The sequence below is a fragment of the Uloborus diversus genome, chromosome 2, assembly GCF_026930045.1.
Source record: "Uloborus diversus isolate 005 chromosome 2, Udiv.v.3.1, whole genome shotgun sequence".
Taxonomy (NCBI): domain Eukaryota; kingdom Metazoa; phylum Arthropoda; class Arachnida; order Araneae; family Uloboridae; genus Uloborus; species Uloborus diversus.
In genome coordinates, this window is record NC_072732.1 from 178217943 (window position 1) to 178244344 (window position 26402).

The window sequence follows — 26402 nt, forward strand, 5'->3', positions numbered from 1 at the left end:
TGAAAATAGAAATAAATAAATAAATAAATAAATAAATCACAGGATAAAAATGCTGTTATAAATAAAGACAACAGCTATGATAAAATTGCTGATGCACAAAATATTGAAATTCAATGATGAACAAAGATCCAGCTTTGTGGGTGTTAAAAAAAGATAGATAACGAAGCTATTATATTTGTTCGAATTCGGTTTCGAAACGCGGCTTTGGTCAAACATTCACTAATATGTAATTTCTAAAGAAGAGAATTTTTTCAGATTGTAATTCTCTTTAATCCAAATGTCTTTTTGAGCGACAGATGACGAATGAAGAAATAACTCAAAGAAGAAATTAATTCTGACAGTAAAGGTGTTGTCTTTCCTGGAGCATGCTTAGCATTCGGAAAATTTTCGGCTACTGCTCGAGCGCTGTTATTTGCTTGAAAAAATCTCAAGTATTTTACCAAATTTTGTGACGTTTTCGAAAAAAAAAGTCACATTTGAAGGAAAATTCCTGATTTCAAGGTTTTGATTTAGTTTGTGACTGAAATTTTTCGAGATACAATATGAACATTTCGTCATGAAAGCAAGCAGTAACGGTCAAAACAGCATTTGCATTCACTTTTAATTGACGTGCCTAAAGATCTCATTTTTTTATGAACAGGTTTGACTCCGGTTTTCTTTCTCTCTCTAGATGAATTGCAATTATATATATAATGTGCATATGAAAGAAAAACGATAATAAAAAAGGAAATTGAAGTTCTCCCCTTTTTTGAGTTTAACGTAAAATGTTTTGAGACAGTAGAGCCATTATAGCTTAGGTGGATTTTAGAAAGAATTAGTAAGGCATCCGAGAACAAGTGAATCTTTTCACATAAACTTAATCCCACGACAAATAATATATAAAATATTTCAGAATAAAACAGCACGAAAAGCTATATTATTTGAACAAATTTTCAGAGCAGGCAATAGGGTGGGCCGAAATAAGCCGAAAAATTTTTTTTTTCGAAATCAATTTTTGGATAGCGCGCAAAAGTTGCGTAGTGAGCTAGTTAGCACTCACAAAAAATTTCTTGGATATTAAAAAATATCTAGCCGGCGCTATTTGACACTGAAAAAACGGAAAAAAAAGAAAAATGAATTTTTGTCGAAATTTTTTTTTAAAACTAAATTCCAAATATTTTGCTGGAATGCACCGAAAATGTTATATAATGAGCCAGTTCGAGCCCATAAAATGTTTCATTGATTTTAATGAGCATTTAACCGCTCCTTTCCGACATCAAAAATTGGAGAAAAATGAAAAAATATCGAATTTCTTTAAAAAACAATGTGAAAATTATTTTTCAAAACTAAATCATAGAAATTAATTAAATAGCACTAATAATCATAGTAATTATTATCACGCAATAGTTTCATACATTTTCTAGAATTACATATAGAGATAATAAAATTTTAAAAAAGAAATCTTAAAATTTGATTTATAATACCTCATGCATAATGAATATTATTTTTTGGAATAATATTGTCTCTTGTTATCAAAAATGGAAGTTCTTTCCTAGCTTGAAGTTTGGTACGAATGTATCTTTCTCGTGCAGTTTCAACAGGAACTTTTATTGTAGTTTCGGTTATTAGTTTCACACAACGTTCCACAGCTTGCGTGTGACAGGGAAATTTCTCGAAAGTGAACTCTGTAGGCTGTTCTTTGCACATTTCTTTCAATTGTTGGTCTTTTAGATGCATTGTAAGAGATGGCTCTGTTACAACACAGTTTGCCCAATCAACTAAATCAAGATAATCACCGGCTTCAAAATTGAGTTTAGGACACTTACAAAATCGTACACCATCCGAGCTCTTCGTCTTCTTATTTCTAGAGTTCAGAATGCTCCTAACAGCTAATTCCCGAATGTATTTTCTTGAGTCAAACAACCCTGTCAACAGTAGTTGTTCGGGGTCGGTGATTTCAAACCACATTGGAGCATAAACTAACATAACATACTTTACTAGTATTGTAAGATTTTCTGATGGTGTTAGTGTGCCTATATACAAGCGTAACAAACGGTTTGCAGTTGTCAGCCATCACGCATGACTGAGTTTGCCTGGGTTACTGTCAGCCACGCTAGAAGGACAAGTACCATCTTTTATGGCAAGACAGATTCTATACAAATGTTGTTGTTCAGTACTTAAACTTTTTATATCTTCTATGTCCAAAACCAGAAGATTGCAGTCAATTTTATCAAATTTGACCACCGGATTTTTTTCACAATCTCTAAGAAGTTGTCCGATAGTTCCAGAATATGAATGTGGCCCCTTTGTGCAACCGTCCAATTCCAGAATAAGATGCCTCAGTGGCAACTCATTAGTATGCAGCAGACATATGTTCCACTGTAAAGGTCTTTTGAGATATGTCTCAAGTAAACAAATTACTCCACCTTTCCATCCCGTATTTACATTTGTTCCGTCGCATCCAATAACCGATAAATTAAGCAAGCTCATATTATACTTTTTTTGCAAAGCCTCTAATACCTTGCGAAATTTCTTTTGCACTTTCACCAACTGTTAGTGATAAATGACCGATGTACTTGCTACCTGGTTCTTCTATCAGTGCTACATGTGCTTCAGATGCTAATCTTTGATGACCAAATGTCTTTTGAAAATAATCTTAGGAATAATAGAAGCAGTTGAGCACCGTTTATTATCCAGGAGAAACAATTGGAACCGAAGATTAAAAGATTAGCATCTTATGTAACTATTTTTTATTTGACTGTGTGCATTTTTAAAAATTGGCGTACAAATGTCGCATAAAATTGATTGAATTTTCACTGCTTTTTCTAAGTAACGTATTGCGTAACATTTCAGTATTTACTTATTTCGATACTACTTTAATGTTTTTTTTCATTTTTCCCATGTTTTAGTCTTAAAGGAGCGTAGCTAAATATTCTACGAAATGTATAAAAGTCTTTGTTGATTTCAACTAATTCTCTGACAGATACTTCTAATGCTTGCTGAAACTAGCTTCAAACTTTTACTTTTGACCCCCCCCCCCCCCTTTAAAAAAAAAGTGCATTTTTGCCCTTTTTTTTCAGTTTTTCAAGCTCAAATAGCGCCGGCTAAATATTAAACAAATTTAGCGAAATTTTTTATGGGTAATAACGGGCCCATATAGCAACTTTTCCGCACTATCCAAAAACAGATTTCCAAAAAAGTTTTTTCGGCCCACCCTAGCAGGCAATATAGTCCTGCTACGAATTATTAACGAAGCTTTGATATCTTGACTGCAGAAAGAAAAAAATAAACAAATCAAAAACATCTAAAGAATTTTTTAATGTCGCTTTCTAAAGTTATCAGAAACTTGTTGACAAAAATAAATGTTTGCTTTGCAATAAGTATAGCTCCGCCTTCGAACAGCGTGATAAATCGTATCATATTTTTTCATAAGTTGTAATGAATTAGTATTGCAGAAATGTTGTAAACAATGAATTTAGGTAGTTTAGGTAAAAGCCATCACGTATATCTCCCTTTAGATCAAATTTTTTAGTGTTGGAAAGCTAGGGTTACCAGAGCAAAATTTTGGCACAATATTCAATCTCGCAAAGTCGGTGAAAGCTTGAATGATAGAGAAGACTTATATAGCCGCCATATGGTATTTCGTTTATTTCAATTTCCTACGAATCCTTTAAGTAGAAAAATTAGATTTCAAAATTTAGGCAAAATTTTTGCATTCTATGACCTGGGGAACACTTATGGTTTTTAAAAATTTAAGTGTTATGTGGGCAAAAAGAGCAGCAAAGAAAACATATTGAATTTAATAAATACTTTCATTTTGCTGATAATCTCTCGATGAGAAAGCAATGCCAAAAGTCGATACCATGTGCCATGTCTGGGAAGATAACCAAGCAAAATCGCGCTCTGATCCAAAATGGCGGACGCATCGACCATCTATATAATTGCTTCTAAGTCTGGGGGAGATTTGGTACTTCAAGAGGGCAATAAACTTGTAAAGGGCAATAAGAGGTTGATGAATATTCAAAAAAATAAACAAATGACAATAAAAAAAACAGCGAATATCGGAATTGAAAACGTATACGAAATCGATTGTTCAGACGAAAAAACACGAATTAAAAAGAAGTAAATCAAAGTTCAGGAGCTTAATCTACCTTCTCATACCTCGGGCATGCTTGCGATTTACACTCACGGTATGTGACAGACGCTGGAGCAATTCGAGACCCGCTCTTTCGTTCTTTTATATTTATTTTTTCTTCTATTTATTTATTTATTTATTTTTTCACATTTTAACCATGAGCATTTTTAATTCTCCGAAATTCCAATTTGAAAAAAAATTTACTCCTGTCTTTGAAAAGTACATTAATTACTTTACTTAATTACTTACCATCAAATGTCAGGTTATTTTTGGAAAACGAAAACGTAAAAAGGGTAACACTGTCTTTTCCTTTCTTTCTTTTTGAGTAATCACGATTGCTTATTGTTCTCACTTGACTGTTTTTGGCGTCCTATCATTTTATTTTCCCACCGCCACGCTCCGCACCATCACCGTCGAAAGGCTCCTCACAATGCTGCTCCTACAGCGAAAGCCGTCTCCAGGTTGCATCCATGTCCTACACACACCGCGCATACATACAGAACTACACACAAACACATACACAAACACATACACACATACACAAACACATACACAAACACATACACACACAAACACAAACACATACACAAACACATACACATACACACAAACACATGCACACACGCATACATATAGACACCTACACATATGCCTACACACACAAACACATACCCTCCCACACACACATTCATACACACAACTTCCCACACACTTATGCCAGCACACAGACACAAACACACATGCCTACACACACATACACATACCTTCTACACACAAACACACACGCCTACATACACACTCGTGATTGCGAAAAACATAATTTGAATTCAAAATGCCAAAAATTCAAATTTTTTTTTTTTCAAGTTTAAGAAGGACGGGATAAAGTTGCTTCATTATTTGCTATACAAAACAATATAAGCTATTTATAGTTTCAGTAATATCGATTCTCACCAATGCCAACTTACAGTTTTTTCAAGTAAATGTGCAAGGTGATTGATGTTGCTTAACTTCTTAAATGGGCCAAAAACGGTTGGGCACCACTGCTCTAGCTCAAGTAAAACCTCTTTATTTTTACTGCTCAAACCAATTACTCCAAGGATATTCATTTTTAGATTTTTTTTCCCCAGAGAATATTTTACTACAGAAAGAAGAGCAACAATGAACTACTCACCACAGTCTGGCTGCCGCACATTTTGTGATCGATTTTGAGCACATACGTATCCTGAGGACTACTCCTGTTGCCGTAAAGAGCACACCGTTCGTCTGAAGAACCTTCTACCGCTATTTTGCCACCAAAATGAGGTCCACTTAAAACAACAATTTCTGAAGAATTGGCGAGACAATTCCGAGCATAAGCTGAAACTGCAAAAAAAGGAGAGCATTCAATCTCTGCACAAATAAGGGGCACAATGCAGAATAACTGGATATTACTGGTTAAAAAATTCAAAACTATTTTCCTGTATGAATATTTTTTCTCAGAAAAGTACCAGTAGTTGATACTTCATTATTAAGTGAAAAATTTGCTCCTTTTAATAAAAAGTATAAAACTTTTATTAATGAATTATTTTTTACAGAATAGGTTTTTCGAAGAAATCCTTTTAAATTAGTATAGTTTTTAGATGTTAAATAAGTGTCAAAGGCATTGAATTATTACGTAACATAATGATAATATACCTGTACCTTTGAAGCTGTTTGAATTTCATAATTTTATTGAGATAAATAAAGAAAAACCTGAATAGTTAAACGTGGATTTTTTTTATACTTCAACTTAAATTAGTCAACAATGTTAAGGGCAACTTAAAACTCTTGATGGTTATCTGTTCCAATTGAGTTATTTGTAAAAGAAAAACGTTTCTATATGAACGTTTATATAAAATGTTTTTCTTCTCTCTTTATTTCAGCTTTTTGTCAGTGTTAAAATCATTTCATAAAAAAAAAAAAAAAAAAAAAAAGGACAAAGTCACTAGTTGTGGATCAATGAATTTGTGTTCTTAGTTTGTGGAGTTAAGAAAAATTGTCTCTTGTACATTAGTCTCCACTTAATGTGATGAGTTTAGGACACAATGATTTTGAAAACAATAATCCTCATATATGTAATAGCCAATGATCAAGTAACCCGCGAGTTTCAACAATGAAACTCGCGTCACGGCATGATAATTTGATAATATGTTTTGGTAATGTTTAACATGCAGAGAAAGGCTTTATTGTGACAAGGCTGAACTCGATCCGGTAACTTAACTGTTTTACTGGTAAGACTGTGTCATTTCAGGGGAATGAAGAAACGAAAGAACGATCAACAATGAATGCTACCTACTTGAGTTTAGGGTAAATCTCCACTGGAGTTAGGGTTACAATGTCAGCTATCAAAATATCACCAAACAGGCAATGGCTTCGTTCAAATGTAGAAGCAATTTTCACCCGTCATACCTTGACGGGCGATTTTCTAGTCTATTGATATTAATGAACGAACCACGAAATTACACAGTGAAATTCCGTTACCACGAATACCAGCATAAAGAAATTTCCGTTTCAACGAAATGAATTTTTAGACTCAATTTAATCGCTGTTACATAGATTGGATTAAATTACAACGAAATTCCCGTTGCAGCGAACAAAATTTGTGGTCCCTTGAAGCTTGTTGCAACGGGATTTCACTGTATAAGTTTACAAATTAAAACCACACGTAACGAGTTTCAAATAAAAATTTAAAAAAAAAAAACTCATTATACTTATATTTACATACATTTTTCCATCAGAATGTAAAAATTATACATTTCTGAAAAAACCATTAATTATTGATTAATTACTGGTAGAAAACTACATTATCTTATTTAAAAATAAATTGCGCTGTAATAGTTGCTTTATTTTATTTTATTTTTTTTTTTTTGTGTGTGGACAATTAGGAATGCGCCGATCAGAAAATTGGCTGATTACCGATCAATCGGCTGTTGATAATCGGCCAATTAATCAGCAGAGTCGGTTAATGGTCATAATGATTATTTCTTTATACTTCCAATTTCTCCATCATATTGTTCTTTGATAGTTTTAAATTTAGAAATAGTTAATAGTTTATTTCTCAGAGACTATTTGTTTTCCTCCACTTTACTAATTTTCCGAAAATAATTTTAAAATTTTATCCAATTGTTTTTTTTTTTTTTTTTTTTGAGCTATCTTTTATATTATTGCTCATAAAAATACATTAGGTTAACTAGACATGAAAATTTTAAAATTTTAGGGAGTAGCCTGCAGTCAGCAGACTAATAAGCAAATAAACAGATCTCCAGAAGGTTTACTACTATATCCACTATTGTGGGTTTACTCTGCAATAAATAAAAGTAAACCAATACTATTCACATTTGTTGGCACCAATATCAAGCCAAACATGGCATTGATATCGCCAAATGGCACATTTCTTTGTTAACATCTAGTTTATCTTTCTCGTAACACAGAATAATCCATGAGAAAGGTGCTGATGAGAAAATAATTTATCTTATTTAAAATTGTAATGCTCTGTGTTTGTTACTTCATGATGTCTTTTCTATAGACAATTCTACAGTACATTTGTTACTGTACGGTAAAAAATCTTCAATAATGTGAATGATTTCGATCCTCAATTGAAATGTTTTTACATACAAAGACCTGATTTTATCAAATGTAGTTTTTTGAGTAGTGTGTATATTTTGGTACAAAAAATAGAAAAAATAATGAAAAATTAAATGAAAACCGAAAAAAAGTTAAAATATATTAGTTTTGCTCCGAGTGTTAATTGAGAAGAAGCACCGAAAGAATCTGCATTGTTTCTCTTTATTAAGTGTCGGCACAATTAAACTAAAAGAGCTGTCCAAGGCAAAAGAGTCTTTTTACAAGCATTTCAATATTCACACACGAAAGTTAGTTATTTTTACTGTGCTTACTTTTACTTTGAATGTATGTAATCAAAATAAATAGTGCCTCCAAAATAATGTTTCTTCCTTTTCACTTCTAGAGAAATTTAATAAGTAAATGAATTTCTGCACTTCTATAAATAAGTCAAGTACTTCACTTTTTATTTAAAAAAATGACTTTTGATTATCTAATTAAGTAAAAGGTATGAATAATATTCTCCAGCAGCGAAAGGAGAGAAAAGAACATTCACATTCTATCATAATAATTCGACTGTTCTACCTCCTTTCTATTGCCGTTTCCATTACAAAAAAAAAAAGATAGCGCAGACGATATATTTACAAAAAGCAATATCTAAATGGTAATTAGATTTGAAGAATAGTCACTATCAAAGGAGCTTCAAAACATTCAACCAGTAACTGAAGTAAGAGACACTTTTAGTTTCTTCAGCAAAATATAAATAAATAAATAATAAAAAATAAGTAAATGCATTTGTTTTTATGCAAGAGTTTACATTTTCTACTTGACATAAGCGTATTCTATAATTCACCTCAGGACTTTTGGCATTCATCTTTGGAGATGTCCACTTGAAAACCATTTGAAAATAAGAGAAATGATGACTGCTATAATCAAGCATTAGAGGAACAAGTTTTTTTTTCATAAAGCACCGTCGCTTGTTTAGAAGAAGAAACACATTTTAACTGAAAACTAAGTTCCAAACTACATGCTAATTCGCAGAATGTGAAAGTCTTTATTTCTTGATCGCGTTTACAGCGAGAATTCGCAGTTTTTGAATCACACACAGAGTGCCAACAATGCTGAGGAGGACAATACCATTTTTCAATTCCCTTGCATTAATACTTAATTGCTAAAATGTTTCTGATAACCATAAATATGATTTTAAAGGCATATCTGATATCTTAGTTTGTAGTTAAAATCTAAATGTTTCATACAAGTTCAAAAAAACTAGGTGGAAAGCACTTGGGTTGAGGCATAAAACTGGATATTCCAAGTATCAATTAAGTTCAATTTTACATTTTAATTTTCTCTTTTGATGCTATATTATTTTGTTTTACATTTGAGGCAGTAAGAAGTAAACGGATGTAAATGCTAAAATTAAAAATTTGGAGATTGCCAGTACAAATGGAAGGTGAACTTATCCCCTGTTTTGCGACAAGAGTAGGCGCTGCTAAACACCATGATTTAGAAAAAAAAAATCAACGAAAGCCTGCTTATGACCGTAACTTTAAACGCATTTTACCAAAAACTTGAAAATTTCCATTTACATCCCTTTGCTTCTCACTGCCTAATTTAAAGTTACTGTTTGACCGTGGATTGTATGTAATTTGGCAATCTGCCAAATAAAGACTATTCCATCTGAATGATTCTAGCAGGGGAGAAGGGAAAATAAAGATGGGATTTTGATGCATCCTTTTTATAATGTCACTAGTGCCTTATTTATTTATTGCATTCTCTAAAATAAAATAAGAGAAAACAAAAATAGTTACCATGGAAACAAAAAAAAGAAAAGAAAATATTTTCATTTCGTTCAGGAACGTAAAAGCAAAATGGTAAGCTCCAAACTTTGTTATGAATAAATAAATCAATTAATTTTTCCCGTGAGAATATAGATCGAATATACTTTAGATTTAAAAAAATGTTGCTGAGAGAGCAAATTTTCATTTTTACAAAACTAAGACTAAATAACAGAGAGGCAAAAGTGCACATTTGTAACAAACCAACTAACACCCCTATAAACTAATAGATACATCCATTTCTGCCTATAAACCGGATATTAGCCCTTCCATGTAATCGATGGTCAGACAGTACAAATCAAAAAACAACTTTATATACTTACATCCTTTTGTTGTTATTAGGATTTTATCTGCAGGATGCAGATTGGCTCTTCTTGTCCCAGTGCTAGTAAATCCTCCTAGTCGATTTTGTTCTTCCATAGGATTGACTGAGATCGAATAGTTACTGAGCATGCGCAATCCAAACAACACGGCTCTATACTGACCGTTCCCTTCTTCAACAACATTATCATGCGCTACAAGAGCGTTTCTTTTCCCCAACAACAGATGTCGCTCGAAACAATCAGCATTATTATTTCTTGACCAGGGTGTCACTTCACATAAAGTGACAAAGAATCCAATTGGTGGAGGGTACTTCTCATAGCGCCAATGTAAAGTCACCGAGCGAAAATCTGTCTCTGAAGTTAGGTCATACACTTCTGTAAAGAAAGATGTACATAAAAATGCATACATTTAATGTTTTTTGGAGTCAATTAAGAGTACCGACATATAGTCCGAAATCGTGCGCACATCCCTTTTATTTTCAACATCATGTTAGTTGTGGGTGAATGTTTGTTATACATAACTTGAAGTCTTAAAAGTCTTAAACATCGGTAGAATACCATCCATGTCGTAAGACGACTGCATTCTGAGCCATACTCTGGTTGGTGTTTTGCAGGAAAACATCTCCAAATCTCCGAAACTCTGCAAAACATCTAAGGTAATATCTTCTATACATATAATAAAATAAGATGTTTGTGTGTGTATGTGTGTGTTTGTGGCGCGCATCCCAGAAAAACGGCTAGGCCTAGAAAGATGAAACTTGGTATACAGGCGCAGTTTTTGCCAAAGATGTGCACCTCGTGCTTCGATTTTTGATATTTTAATTGGAAAAAAGTTATTTAATGTTTTATGTTATTTTTAGCACTTTTTAGTACTTTTAACCTCACAGACCCCGAATCAATCTCACCAGACGGATATTTTTTGTACTATAGCGTAGGAAATATAATTTTAAATATGATGAATGAAAAAATTTTTAAGATAGAGAAATTTTTGTATTTTTTATAGATTTTTGAAAAAAAACCTTTATTTTACACTTTTTTTTCTGGGTTTAGTTTTTTTCAAAACCCATCCTGCGAAAAGTATTGAACCCTCAATTCTAAAATTTTAGTTGGTAATGGTAAAAACATTCCACCCTCTTCAGAAGAAAAAAGTTTTAAAAACACAAAATAGTTTTTGTTTTACAATTTTTTTAATGCAGAACACAACGCGAGCTGTTCGCTTGCCGGCTGAGTTCCGAACTTACCTCATCACGTGATCCAACTGAAATCGTTTGCCTTCGCTTCACCTTTCTTTCTTTCTTTTTAGTTTTTTAAGTTTTTGCAAGCGCTACTTTTTGCACACTACGGGGAACATAGAGCCTTTTTTTTTTTTTTTTTTTTTTTTTGCGGGCTATTTGAATTAAATAAATGAAGCCCGCGGTTTTTTGCATGATCTTTGTTTCTGTTACGGATTGGCGGTTAGGTTAGCTAGATACAGAAGATGGAGATTGAGTGGACAAAAAATGTTTTTTTTCGAATTAATACTTTATATAAATGAAAAAAGATTGTTAATTACTGTCAGAGGTAGATATGCATAGATCGTATAGATAGATAGATATAGAGGACAAATATAGAGGTCGATATAGTAGATGAACAGCAAGAAAGAGACATGCCCGTCATTTAAGGAACTTCAACGGGGTGTCAATGCCCCCCCCCCCCAAACACACACCATGACTTTGAAAACACAATGCTTTCACATAAAAGTGGAAGTGCTTTTTGTTATTTTCCGCCGAAATTTGCATGAAGAGTACGCCGTTTGTGTCTCCCCTCCCCTTCCTTTAAAAATATTCCAAACGACGGAACTGGAGATATAGCTAGAAGATATTTTATTCAAACTACTATTGATATAGATCGATATAGATTGATTGATACCGCAACGAAATTTATCTAAGCCGCCGTAGGCGGCAAGTTGAGAATAAAAAGGAGGTGCTCCCATTTTCGGACCACTCTATAAATAGGCGCTAAGAATATATTATGACCACTTTGCATTGGTAAAAGAGTATCAGTTTTTTGTAGCAGAAAGTGAAAAAAGATAATTTACTTTGATGTTAAATAATTTGTTTTCTGATCTATTTCAATCAGTTAATAAATTTTTCCCTGTTAACTACACCAGTCTATATGTCGCTCATTTGGAAGTAGAGTGCCACAATATGAAGAACGAAATTTTACAGGAGAAGCATTTGAAATTTAACTTTTCAGGCAATTTGCTGTAAGAATAATAACTTTGCTGTGCTCTCTAGTTGTTAATATTCGAGCAAAAAATCTGTCACTATTTTCCGAAGAAGATAGCGTCATTTGAAGCCCTTTCAGCGAAAAAAAAAAGAAAAGAAAAATTTCGTATTGTGGCACTCTTTTTCCAAACGAGCGATATACATAAATGGATGAATTTAAATGTTTATGTGTGGATGTGTGTGTGTGTGTGTGTTTCTTGTATAAATTCAGCTTGTATAGGAACGTCCTCAGATTTTGCACGAAGGTATTTTGATGTCAAGGAATTACCAGAGTAAAGAGAGATTTTCTAAATTTAAAAAAGTTCCAAAGCGTTCCAAATTTTAATTTAGTGTCAAAAAGTTGCATAAAATCGCTCTTTTTTCTTAGAACGAATTTGCTTTTCGTTTCGAAATTTATATCACATTCAGGAAGTAAAAATTGCACCTGGTGATAACTGGAACATTTGTTATATTTATCGCTTCTAAAGCGAAACTAAAAAGGCTCAGCTCAAATTGAGTTATATTCAGGGGTGAATACAAGGGTAGGGCCATGGGGGTCACAACTCCCTATAAACCGTCGACAATATTATCCATCCATCGTTATTGTAAGTAATCATAATTTAATAATTAATACAGGATGAACAGATGGGCAATTCCACGGTGTCGGACGTAGAATTTGCACGAAATTTACCAATAAAGGTTCATATTTGTCAGAGTTTAAATGGATGAACTGAGCCAATTTTTTTTCTCAATACTTATGTATGTAGGAACAATATAAAAACTTATAGAATTTCTGAAAAAAAATTCAAACTATAAGTATTTAAACTAAAAAACCTCATGGTGTCGGACGTAGATGAAAGGGGAACTGAAAATTGACGTACGTTGAAAAAACCCAAGTTTTAGCTCAAAGAACTGTTTTCAGATTTTTTTGACTACTTGAATGTTGAAAAGTAAAACTGAAATATGAATAATTTTCCTTTTTCACCAAATTAATTCACGGATAAATAGCACAATTTTTTTCCCCTTGGTGTCGGTCGTAGAATGTGCAAAGCAGACAACATCCGACATGAAAGAAACATCTTAAAAAGCTGTTTAACTCTTAATTTGTTTATGGAATTACATATTATGGTATTTTAAAGCATTAAAAAAGGGGAAAAGATGCATAACAGGAGTCTGTGCAGAATTTTTCCCAGAGCTCCATTTTTTGTGAAAAATCATGTGATTTTGTGAAAATTGAAATAATTTGAAACTAAAAAATTTTATGCAAAAAGAATGTAGGGAGGGGGTCATGGCCCAATTAATGTCATAGAACTTGTTTACAAGGAATGTTTTTCAAGACATTTCTTTGTTTTTCTGACTAAATATTATTCTTCTGGGTGTTCTTGAGGGATTTGGGGGGGGGGGGGGGGGGCAGGGGGATCTCATTGATTTTGGGGAGATGGACACCCCTAATGTATCAATATCTGTATACCATTCCAGGAAATTTGTATTTTAAGTCTTCATTCATAAAATAAGGAAAATACTATAACGAGAACAAGAGAGATTAGACGCATTTTGTCAAGTTTTTTTTTTTTTTTACAATCTCTATGTGAACAACAAAAAACTCAATCTCTAAGGTGAAAAGAAATGAAGATTGATTTGTAGAATTTTAATGAAGAAAAATCTAACTCATTAACAAATAATAAGAAATTTGGATGTTGGTTACAAATTGTTGAAAACGAAACTGAGCATTTCTAGGTACAAACAGGGGTTGTTGTGAGTAAACCAAAAATACCTGAGAGTTTTTAAGTGAAAACTGGGAAAGGGAGGAGTGTTATTTTTGAACTGAGAACCCTAATGCTTCTTAAATATTCATAATTTTATACATAACTACTTTAATCACTATTGATAAACATATGAGACTCATTTCTTATCTCCAGATATTTTCCCCAGTCAAAATCTTGTGTATATGTTCTTTAAATTTATGTTATGTAAAACATAAATATAAATACATAATTAGGCATGAATAGCATGTGTGAATTATTTAATTTAACCAGGAATTTTCGTATACTTATAAACCTAGTTTCAGTTAGGAAAATATTGGTGTCGGAAGTAGAAATTTTTCTGACCATTTATTTAAGCATAACTAGTTTTTTGAAATTTAATTTAAATGATTATTTTTAATTGCATATAAAATCTTTATTTGCAGACAAAATATTTTGTAAAAATCTCCACTCAGTTTTACATAATATAAACTTTAGCCAATTTGGTGTCGGACGTAGAATTACAAAAATGCTTTATATGAAAAAATCCCTAAAAATTAAGTTTTGCAGTTAAAGTGCAATTTTTTTGTATATAACTCTTCTAGAGAGTTCTGAAAAGCATATTTTAGAGATAATATTTGAAAAATGCGACAATGTAAGTATCAAACAGCCATTCTTAAGTCGTATAAAAAAGTTACTCGTGAGAACATGGTCATAACAACCTGATTTGAAGCCTCTGATTTCTAATTAATTTTGCTTTTGTTGCATATTTTTGTTATTTCCATACACTTCAGATAATTACCTTTCCATTGATATCAAAATTGTGAGAAAAAGATTATTTCAAGATTCTGCCACCTTTTCCCCTTTTCTGTGGAATTGCCCAGATGCAAAATATCGTGCAATTATATTATTAGACGTTGTGTTCAAATAATTAACGGATAAAATGCAAATATTTCTGCAGTAATTTTTTTAATTTATTAATTACTTGTTTAAGTGAATATTTGAAAGAATATTTCCTTTCATTGTTTCCGAAATAAACTAATAATTTTCATGCCCTATTAGGCGTCTTATTCCGAGCCGATTTGATGCTTTTTATTGACACTCAAACAGTTCCAGAAATTTTTCGTCCCCAAAAATCGACATTTCCCCCCATGACTCGCCCCTCCACTCCCCCCCCCCAAAATGCTTGTCTGTATCCACCCCTGCTGATATTACCATCAAGAACCTTGCAAGAATAGGGTAAACAGAGAACCAAGCGCGTCGTGTTCTTATTACTGTAAAAATGTTTTCATCGTACTAGGAATACTATTGAAAAGAAAACAACTTTTAGTCGCTAAAGGGGAATCTTACGCAGGGAAATCAAATCAGTAAGTGATCAATGAAAATTATTATTATTTTTTTGGGGGGGGGGGGGGGTCCTGTTAACTGTTTCTCTTTTTCCTTTCTCCCATTATTTTTTTTAACATTTTAATTTATTTATTCATTCATTTTTCCATTTTTTAAATGAAATATCGAGTTATTCGTTCATCAACAAAAATGACGTCAAGCTGCATCAGAATGACCATAGACCAAAGGATGACTTCTTTTGACGTCGCATCTTTTTTCCAATTTATTTTGGCAATTCATGTTCAAACTAAATGACAGTTATTTCACATTTCAACCGAGAAATAATCTATTGGTTATCGTTTTAGTTTACTTGAAATGGTTTTACTTCGAACAAAAGATCCACAATGAAAACTTTAGTATATAGGGAGTGACTAAATTATCTGTACTAACGTTTTCATTAGGGAAATTTTGCCCTCACTTGAAATATTGTGGCATCGGTTTTGACGGATAAGGCACGTCTACCTAATAGTTTAAGTTCTCACTGCAAATGTCTACTCCCACCTATTTTTTAAACAAAGCACAATTTTTATACATATTCCTAATTACGTACAGAGGACTCTTTCTGCCGGTTTGCTTATCAAAAGGCGGCCGCAAGTAAGGGAAATCAGGCCACCGTCTTGGATTTCAGATACGTTTTTTTCAGTTTTCGTTTCATAACTCAAAAATTATTTATTTGCGAGCAAAATCATTAATTGATAAATTTAAGAGTATAAAATTGCCTGTTTTCATTTTTTTAAAACTCAATACGGTGCGGAGATATTTTATTTCAAACTTGGTCAATTATAAATCTGGGGCCCAGATAAAAAGAAAAGAGATTAAATTTTGATAGGCGACTCGGCTGAAACATATTTCTCGAGTCATAATTACGTGTAAAATTTGTGTTTTTTATTTAAAAAAAAAACAGACGGCAGTAGATATTGTAGTGGGATTTTTTACTTTCTGGGTTCTTTTCATATTTGCATTATCATACCAAAATGTAGAAAATCTAAGAATCAACAATTAACACTATGGCAAAAATAGTTCAAAAATTGTGTTCAAAAGTGGGAAGGTAAAGAGCAGTGTCTGCAGAAATGACGTTTCGAGATTGTTGAAGAAACGCGTTTTGGATTCCATACTACTCTCAGTACTTAATTACTCCAAATTCGCCCACGGGGGGTAAACAGCAGTATCTGCAAACTTTTGATATTTTTGACACCTATTTTCCTAAAATATTACTGTACATTCTTGCGTTTTTGGTTTACGTTGAAAATGAAGCTAGAAAAGACCTCCAATTCCAACAGTTTACCATTTTTTGTCAGGAATCAAAAACGCAATTCCTCAAATATCCCAAAATTTTATTTCTGTAGATACTGCCTTTTACCTACCCTAGACAGAAATTATATCAGTAGAATTCATTGTGATGATACAATTGCTCTAAAAATAAAAATAACAAAGTTTTCGTATTGATCCGTGTAATATTTTTTTTAAATTAATTTGACAAAAGTGGAGAGGAAATTATGGTTAAAGTAAATTTCTTAAAGTAAAATACTTTTATAATTACTATTTATTCATATAAAAGGCGCCTAATATTAAATGGTTGAACAACGAAAGATAAACGGCTAGTTATGTTCAGTCAACCAGTGATGGACAGATTTGTCTTGCATTATCAATATCAAGTTTATAATAAATATTATAGAAACAACAACAGTGAGTTTTAAAAGTAGCTTCTGTTAAGAGGATACCCTCAACTCATTTTCTCCAAAAATAAGTTTTTTATCCACAATGTGACTTATCGTATTAATGCTCAGTCACCAATAGTGAATTTTCTTTCCATTTAAGTTTTTTTTTTGGGATGTTTCTTTCCTTAAGAACAGTCATCTATATATAAATATATATATATATATATATATATATATATATATATATATATATATATATATATATATATATATATATATATATATATATATATATATATATATATATATATATATATATATATATATATATATATATATATATATATATATATATATATATATATATTAATCAGATCGCAGTTTTGTTAGTACGTTACGCAGTGATTCTTTATCTTTTTTCTATCACATAGATATATTTTTGCCATTATTTAAAATATCCAAGATCGCTCTAAACTAATGTGCCCATAAATGGTCAATTAAAAGTAAGTATTTTAATTTCGGGCACATACTATGACCGAAATTAAATTTTCGGTCATTCTTAATGCTATTCCATTTATTTGAAGTTGATATTTAGGAATAATAATGATGCTTTAATTCAGAGAAATAAAAACAATTTTTCCCAATAAAGCACATGTAAATTTTTAAGAATTTGTGTTCAAAAAAGAAAAAGATGATGCTAACTTATTTCCAATACATTAGTTAGAAGATAACATTACGATCAAACATAAGCTAAATTTGGCAAATGATAAATAAAAAATGTAGCATTAGAGTAATTCTAATTATTTTATTTATTTTTGTTGTTGTTCAGGCGAATCTTTCAAAAACCGCTTTCACAGTAAGTCATTTTTTGATTTTAATTTTGTTTGAACAGATAAGTTCAAGGTAACTTCAAATTTCTGATCTAGAAAATTAGAAACATTTTCTAAAATTTAGTAAATACTTTTTTGAATTAAGAGAATTTGGACTAACAAACATCAAAACTTAGTGTTAAAATTATTATTAATTTGTTAGTTTGGAATTGAATTTCATGTTAAATTCTATTCTGAAACTTGTGCCGATAAGGATAATGGTGACGTCTTTACTGATTGTAACAACTAGTTTTACTAATTATGATAATTTGCAATAAAAATCTATACTTAAAGGATTATATTGGAAAAAAAGTAAATATTATTAAAATTGTTGTGTACGTTTTCGTATATTTCTTGAAAATAACTAAATTCACCTAGTATGACAATTACTAGTTCTAATATGACTTTTTAAACATGTAAAATCATAACTGGTACTTAATTATTCAAAAATGTTTTTATTTTGAAAGATAGATATAAATCATAATTGGAAATCACAGCTATACAAGTGCATTTTTTAACTTTTACCACCTAACTAACCTTTTCTAACAATTAGGTTTATCCATGAACTAGAGCTACAACATTTGTATCCAAATTGAAAGGGCACATTGACCATTCCCATTAGGGTGGTTCGAAAGAGATCGATTTTTAACACGCTTTTATTAACTTCACTTGTATGTTTGTGAGTAACTCTCCTTTGGAGTAAGAGCTAGTGGCTTATTATTGTTAGTACATTCCACCACTTTATGAGCGTTCGTAGCCGAGCGGTCTAAGGCGCGGGTCTTCTCTGACGTTCACCTCCGAGAATCATTGGGTGTGCGTTCAAATCCCGTCTACACCGAAATTAAATTAATAATCTTGCAGATCAATTTTTGCCCACTTTTTGTGATCGGATTCTTTTAAAATTTGGAATGCAACCTCAGACTCGATGACAATGCAATATTCTATAATCAAATTAATTTATTAACGATAAGTTATTAGTTTATTCTAATTAACACGCTTTTATTAGCTTAACGTGTATGTCTGTGGGTCCAACTTTCCTTTGGACAAATAGCCAATGGCTTATTAGAATTACGTACAACGTACAAATCAGAGCTGCGGAGTGTAACAATGTTTGCACATGAATTTACCAGAAAGCATTCAAAATGTCTGATGCAAATAATGCAATAGAATACTAAGATACATTCCATTATAAAAATCGAACATACGCACAAAGATTTCATTTAATAGTTACAAGTGTTAGCAATATTTAGTAGCTAAATCTAATTTGAAAAAAAAGTAGTAATAAGGTCTTTATATTTTCCAGAAATAAGAAAAAACATGCTTTTGCAGCGAAATGAACTAAAAAGTAAAAATAAATAAATAATAGTTTAAAAAACCTGATAAGAAGCCCCCCACGCTTTTTTTTTATTACAGTAAAATTAAGTGTTTGGTCAATTACTTAATATACTTGTCATTCAAAGATTATTTTTAACTTTTTAGTTCATTTTGCTACTAAAGCGTGTTTTTTTTAGTTTTTTAAACTATTTTTTTTTTTTTCGGAATCGCGTTACCTCTCAAAAGTTGTAGTCATCCTCATTTGCGGGGGGAAAAATCTAAGTTGACAAATTCAGTTCGCGCATGAGGCTGATAGTTTGAAAAAATATGTTAAAAATTGAAAATTTCAGAAAATAATAAAATTAGTATTTTTTTTCACAACGCAACAGTCATAAATTGTCATTATATAGCGTAGTTTGAACCTGAAAAATATTTTATAGCTTTTACGTAAGATCTTTCGTTTGCGCATACACCTTAAATTGGGCAGAAATCTCCTGAAATTTGAAGCCCAATTTAAGGCATATGCGCGAACTAAAGATCTTATGTGAAAGCTATAAGATATTTTTTAGGTTCAAACTACGCGATATACTGACAATTTATGACTGTTGCGTTATGAAACAAAAATACTAATTTTATTATTTTCTGAAATTTTCAATTTTTAACATATTTTTTCAAATTTTCAGCCTCATGCGTGAACTGAAGATGTCAACTTTGAATCCCCCCCCCCCATTGAGGATACCAAACTACAATTTTTGAGAAGTAACGCAATTCCAAAAAAAAAAATCGAACCATCCTAATGCCCATAAATTGTCATTTACTGTTACAACGGTCCGAAATTATTTTGACCTGAAATACTTATTTAAAACTAAGTTAACTCAGTTATTTAAAACTAAAAAAATCTGGTAGGTGTATTTAAAATTTACCAATTTAAATTTCGGTTTTTCCTATTGGTTTTTAAAAAAGAATAATAATATGATTTTAGTTCACATCAACGGAGCATACATGAATCGCAACCCGATGGCGTTGCGTTTTCACTGTAAAAACGTTTTCATTGAGCTAGGAGTTTTATTGCAAAGAAAGCTACTTACAGTGAAAAAATGGAATCTTGTTAGGCATCCAAAACAAATCGCAGAATTTTTTTTTTTTTTAATTCCCGTTAAACATTTGTATTTTCCCTTTTTATTATTTTACCATGTTTTTTACAACTTGGTTTGGTTCTTGTCTGTTTGAATGGATTCTTGTCTGTTCGGGTGGAATATTGCAACTCAACTTCCTGTGATCGTATTATTTAGAAATTTTGTATGTAACCTTAGACACGATGACAATGCAATATTCTATAATCAAACAAATTAATTAACCATTAACTAATAGTTTATTTCAATTTTAATTTATATGTTTGCATAAATTCTCCAATATAAGGCAAAAAACACACAAAAATTTTAATTAAATATCTATAGAAAGCCCTGATTTTTCTGAATCAGATTTTTTTTTCCCGGTATTCCAAGGTAGTTCGAACGTGAATTATAACTGCTTTTAACACATTTCATGTTAAAATCTAAACGAGCCTTGAACTGAAAATTCATTGTTGATCAGAGTCAGTCAGAGAAAATTCATTGTTGAACCAAGGTTTCACTTGATACGCGTACGCGTATCAAGTGAAACCTTGGTTGAACAATGCTTTTATTAAAATGTGCCTAAAATGTTTAAAGTAACATACATAATTATAGCAATTTGTATATGCAAGGGGACCATTCTCCGCTGTAAACTCTCTGAAGCCCATTTTTTAAAAAAGATATATAAATTTTTTATTTATGTAGCATTAAAGTATGTTAGATGAACCTCTAGAAATAAGATAAAATATTTGTTTTAACAGAAGTTTTAAATACAGAATATATTCTGGAATCTCAGCATTATGATTTTTAAGTTTTCCCATTACAATCAACGTACTTTGCATGTTATTAGCTTATTGTAAAAATATTATATCATTTTATATTTTTGCTTTGAACTGTGTCTACATTATGTTTCTTTTAATGAATAAAAGGAAAAAAAATAACATTGATAGTCCCTTTTTCAAAAAAGGAGGACTTTTTTGAACAAAATTTTAATGTCCCGTGCATAACACAAAAACTTGATTTTTTTTTTTTTTTTGTTTTATAAACTTAATTTTCACGAAAAATATAAACTGTTTTTAATATACTTTAATTTTCCAATTAAAATTCATTCCTAAAAGTTTTTTTCAATGAATTTTAATCTCAAATGAAATATAAGCATTCGTTTTCCTGTCCCGTGCATAACGCGACTTTCTCTAAAAATGTAGAAAATCAAGAACTCCACAAGCATTTATAACTGCAAGTGGATGAATTATTTCAACAACTTCAGTTATGTTGTAGAATACTTGATCATCTCTCGCGTAGGCCATTTTAAAAAAAAATCTTACTTTTCTTTAGCAGAAACCTCTATTGTAACCCAAAACTTGCGTAACTTAAACAGCATACAAACTCTTTTGATACTTCACCACTCCCCAATTTTTGCAGCAACATTTACAGTGTTCGAGTCAATATTTTTATTAACTGGTGCAACAGAAATGAAAAAAAAAACAATAAAAAAATTATTTTTAAAATCATTAATCTGTTATTTTTTCTAAAGCTTTGCTGGTTACTTTGCATAAATTGGATTTCACTGTTTGAATGATGAGCAAAATTATTGAAAACATTTGGCACAAAAAAACAGCATGTTTTTGTTAAAATCCTACATAATTTTTTTCCCATGGTTTAAATTAATATTTCTTAACAGATGAGATATGTTTCCTTCACTTTGCAATCTTAATTTCCACAACTTACAACTTGTTTTGTCATTGCTATATGATTAGAGCAAAAATATTAATTAATTCATGTAGCAAGTTACAAGAGGTTGACTTTGGATGTCCTGCACGTGACGCATGCAAGTAAATTAAACTAAAAAAAATATATTTAATAAAAATATAACTGTCTGAGGAGTATTTTTGTATCAAATGTAAAGATTAAAAACTGTGCTTACTTTTGTGCAATTAAAATATTGAGATTTATACCAAAATGTTGGTGAAATTATTGCGCCTTATTATCCCGCACGTGACGCCTTTTTTGATTTAGTACTATAAACTTCATTTATTGGCCAAAAAACAATGTGTTTTTATAGTTTTCCAATGGTCAAATATTTGAATTTGTTAAATATTTGACTGCTGCATACTAAAGTATTCGACCGAACCGAATATTCGGTTTGTCTATCGAATAGGCAGTATACCCCGAACACCAACCAATTGTTCGGAGCATACCTAGTTTTGAGAATTGTCGCGATAAAAGATTCCTTCCAGAAAATTTTTATTTTTTATTTATTTATTTATTTATTTATTTATTTATTTATTTATTTATTTATTTATTTTTTATGCTTTAGGTGAAGAAAGAAGTTTTCCTACATCATGCATTTGCATTGATCTTCTTGTGTTAGATTCATAAGAAAACATTTTCCAGTCGTAACATGCAAAACTTTTAAAAGCTGATAATAGTTTGAGTTTCCATTTTTAAAAATGGAATATGCTTCTTTCAGATATGTAACTCAATAATAATTTCATTGTCTGACCACTTTTACAAATTGTAATATCATCTTTCGTCTCTGATGTGGTAAATACAATGTCTGGGTAGAAAAAAAAATTGGAGAACTAAATTATTAGACTCCTAATCACTGACGGCATTACACTGGTAGTTTATATATGTCTAACCCCAAGTTTTTTTGCAATAGCAGAAACCACAGTAGTTTTCTCTTTCTGTTCGAAGATTTAGGAGATATTTCAATGATTTTAAGCATGAAGTAACGTATTATCCAAATGGTTACATTATAACAATTTAAAGTATATATAATTAATTACGTAAAATACTTTCTCTTGAACTTTCACTTAAAATGGTATCTAATATTGTTAGTATAAGTGTTTATTTCATTAGAAAACCCCACTATCATTTTAACTTTTGAATTCTTACAGCTGAGATAAAGTAATTTTCAGACATGTCCCGTGCATAACATTGGGTATGTCCCGTACATAACACAAATTAAATAAATTTACAATTTTGCTAATTAATGTACTTAAAAAAATGTAGCATAGTTGGACTGAAGTACTATTTAGCTGCTAGGAAAAAAATACAATGTTATTGCTTTGTTTTGCATTTGAAATTTTAGAATCAATCTTGATTTATGATCCAATTGCAAAAAAACGTGAATAAACATCCTTCTAAACTTTTTTTTTTTTTTTTTTTTGCACTTTAAATGTCTGCAAATGTCGAGTGCATAGCAGGAGAAAGGCCCAAGGGATACTTCAAATTTTTGGCAAACTTTCATTGTAAATGTTGGAAACTGTAAATGAGATTTTAGGTTGAACAACAACTTTCTGGAAGATATGTGTTTTTATTGCTGCTTAGCTCATCTCCGATATATTCTTGTAATCGTCTATGTATTTCCAGTTCATTTGCAGGGAAATAAATGCATGATATTTTTTTTTTTTTTTTTTTTTTTGCCACATTAAAAATATTCTACTTGCATTAAATTTATGTTGTACATACAAATTTAAATAAAGCAAAATGTTTTTTGGGCTTACAATGTTATTTATGGTGCAGTTTAATGTTTAAACTTATTTTATCGACAGAATAAATTTACCGAACTTCGTCATCGTCAATTTATCCGCCTCAGTCATTATCTGATCGAAGCATGTAAAATCAAATGAAACATTTCAGACACACAATACTAAAAAGTATAAAATGGTTAATAAAATAAAAAAAAATCAAAGTACGACGTTTTTAAAATGAAATAAAAAGTATAAAATAATTTTTCTAAGCTTAGTGTAGATTTAAATCCTTATACAGTTTCAGAATTTATTTCGCTATCTTTATGATTGTGATTTTTTTTTTTTTTTAATTGCTATCAAAAAAAACTTGTAAGCTTGAAGAGGAAAATCATAGGGAGCAGGTACAATATATAACTATAAGTGTAAAAGTTGTTTATTAATGAAAAAACTCAACCCCAGTTTATACTATTGGTAGAGCGATAAAATTGTTAGTTTAATATTAAATGCATCAACTGTCTGTTGCCGTGTGCCCCATATTTTTCAAATTTTGGAGACAATCTGTAAGAAATTCTGAATTTGTATAAGGCTTTAAATCTACATGAAGCTTAGAAAAATTAACTTATACTTTTTAGTTTATTTGAAAAACTTGGTACTTTAAAACTTTTTAATTTCATTAATTATTTCCAGTATTTTTTTTTTTTTTGTAAATTTTTAATGTTGATTAATTAGTTTATTTGTTTTAAGCTTTTTGTTCAGAAATGTCGAGTCATTCGTTCATTTTAAGCAACAATATTGACTGAATTTTTCAGAATGTACAGTATATGCCAAAACTTGGCATTCTGTAATATGTAGCATGTTTTTTCCTTTTCTTTTCTTTTTTTTTTATTTTTAAATATATTTTGGGTTAACATGTTCAAAAATCAACGAAAGCTTGTTGACATCTGAGAGGAACCATAAATCTAATTTTTACTAGTTTGGCTTTCACCATTACTAATAAAAGGTACATTTGTGATGAAAAGTAAAAGATCTATAGCGCAACATTGAAATGCACAAACGTGCAAGAAATTTCAGGCATATTTCGGGGTTACAAGTAATTCCTTTTTCTATGCGAAAGAAGTGAGCTTATGGATGAAAAACATCTAATAAAAGTCTTTTGTGGGTCCACAAAATGATTTTGACTCTTATACACTTTATTTTAAATTTATATTAAGTCGAGTAATCATAGCTAGGTGGCGGTCTTCTTACTGTAAAAGTGTTTTCATTGCGAGAGGAATGCTATTGCGAAGAAAACTACTCGCAGTTAGCGCGCGTTGAATTTAAAGCAGGTAGTGAAGGTTTTTTTTTTCCTCCCCAATTAACTTATTTTTCTTCCCTATTTCTGCCACATTAAAAATTATAATAATTTAATTTTTTATTTATTTTATTTATTTATTTTTTATTTTTATTATTATTATTTTTTCCGCATTTTTAATTTTTCTTAAAATTTTTCTTTTTTTTTTAAACTTTTTTATTATTTATTTTAAAAGTAAATGTCGAGTTATTTATTCATCTTAAGTACAAATAGTGACACATTACATCCGAATGTACGATCCAAACACAGCCTCCTGTGATGCAGCATGTTTCCTTTTTTTCCGATGTCTTTTCGATATGCATACTTAAAATAAAATGACTTTTTGAGTTCTCAGAAGGACCATTAATCTAATTTAACCCATTTTGACTTTTGCCTAATATAATACACAAGTCAACTGAATTTTTTATTTTTATTTTTTTATTTTGTGCGATTTTATTTCACACAAAAAAATTCTCCATGAAACGTTTCATACAAAACGATGAATTCTAAAACCAAAGATTACGATATTTTTAATATTATTGGTACATTTGTTTTCTTTTTCTGGATTTCTATTTTCAATCGCCCCACATAATTTTGGAAGACTCAAATTTCCGGGTTGGCGCTAGTCTGGCTATGTAGTTGCTCAAAAAAGTGATAACAATAGACTGATGAGTTCGTTGTACAGATATACACGGTATTTATAAAATCTTACACTGATAGAGAAATTTTATTTAAAAAAATATTTAAGATTAATTGTACATATTTCATTTATTATTTTTATCCTTATATCAGCAAGTTTTTTCTCTTAATGATTTTAATATTAGCTAACGGCATGTTGATGCCCTAAAATCGAAAACTGAAAACAGCATCTATAAAAGGAAAATCTCACAAAGGTGCCGCAAGAGAGGTTTTGAGGTTCAGCCCCCCCCCCTAGAACCTTTGGTTTTAATAAATATTGCCAATAATAATATGAGATTTTCATCCATATAGAGGTCGTTAAGACCTAAACCCTCATCCTCAAAAAGCTAAATTCTGGATGCACTAGTCCCTGGCGCGAAGTTGCAAATCGTCCAAATCTCTTTATAACTACAAAAGGTGCACACATTGAAGTGTATTAAAATTGTGAAAAAAACTTTTTGAGAAAAGGATCCAAGCATAAAAATATAATCATGTTTAAATCTGAAGTAGCTTATTTTAATGATTTTCCTTTAACAGTGCAAGGTTTTATAAATATCCTGTACTCAAAAGCGAAAGATGTAAACGACACTAAAAAGGGAGAAAATAATAATGTTTCAAGCTGCACGATTCAACAACTGTTGCTCAAACAGATATTAAAATACAACATTGAAGAACGGAAAGTCACGATTTCGAACAAGAGAAAAACATTTTCCGAAATATTTTTTTTTTTTTTTTTT

General features: G+C 30.8%; 1 protein-coding gene across 1 annotated transcript in view; it reads right to left on the minus strand.

The window, feature by feature from the left end:
* The window catches only part of LOC129217516 (uncharacterized), a 47023-nt gene that overhangs the window by 13695 nt on the left and 6926 nt on the right, over positions 1-26402 (minus strand). The window contains exons 3-4 of the mRNA XM_054851831.1: positions 9855-10229; positions 5286-5476 (exon numbers count right to left, since the gene is read on the minus strand). Of these exons, the coding sequence (XP_054707806.1) occupies positions 5286-5476; positions 9855-10229 (566 nt within the window). The remainder of the gene's footprint in view (positions 1-5285; positions 5477-9854; positions 10230-26402) is intronic.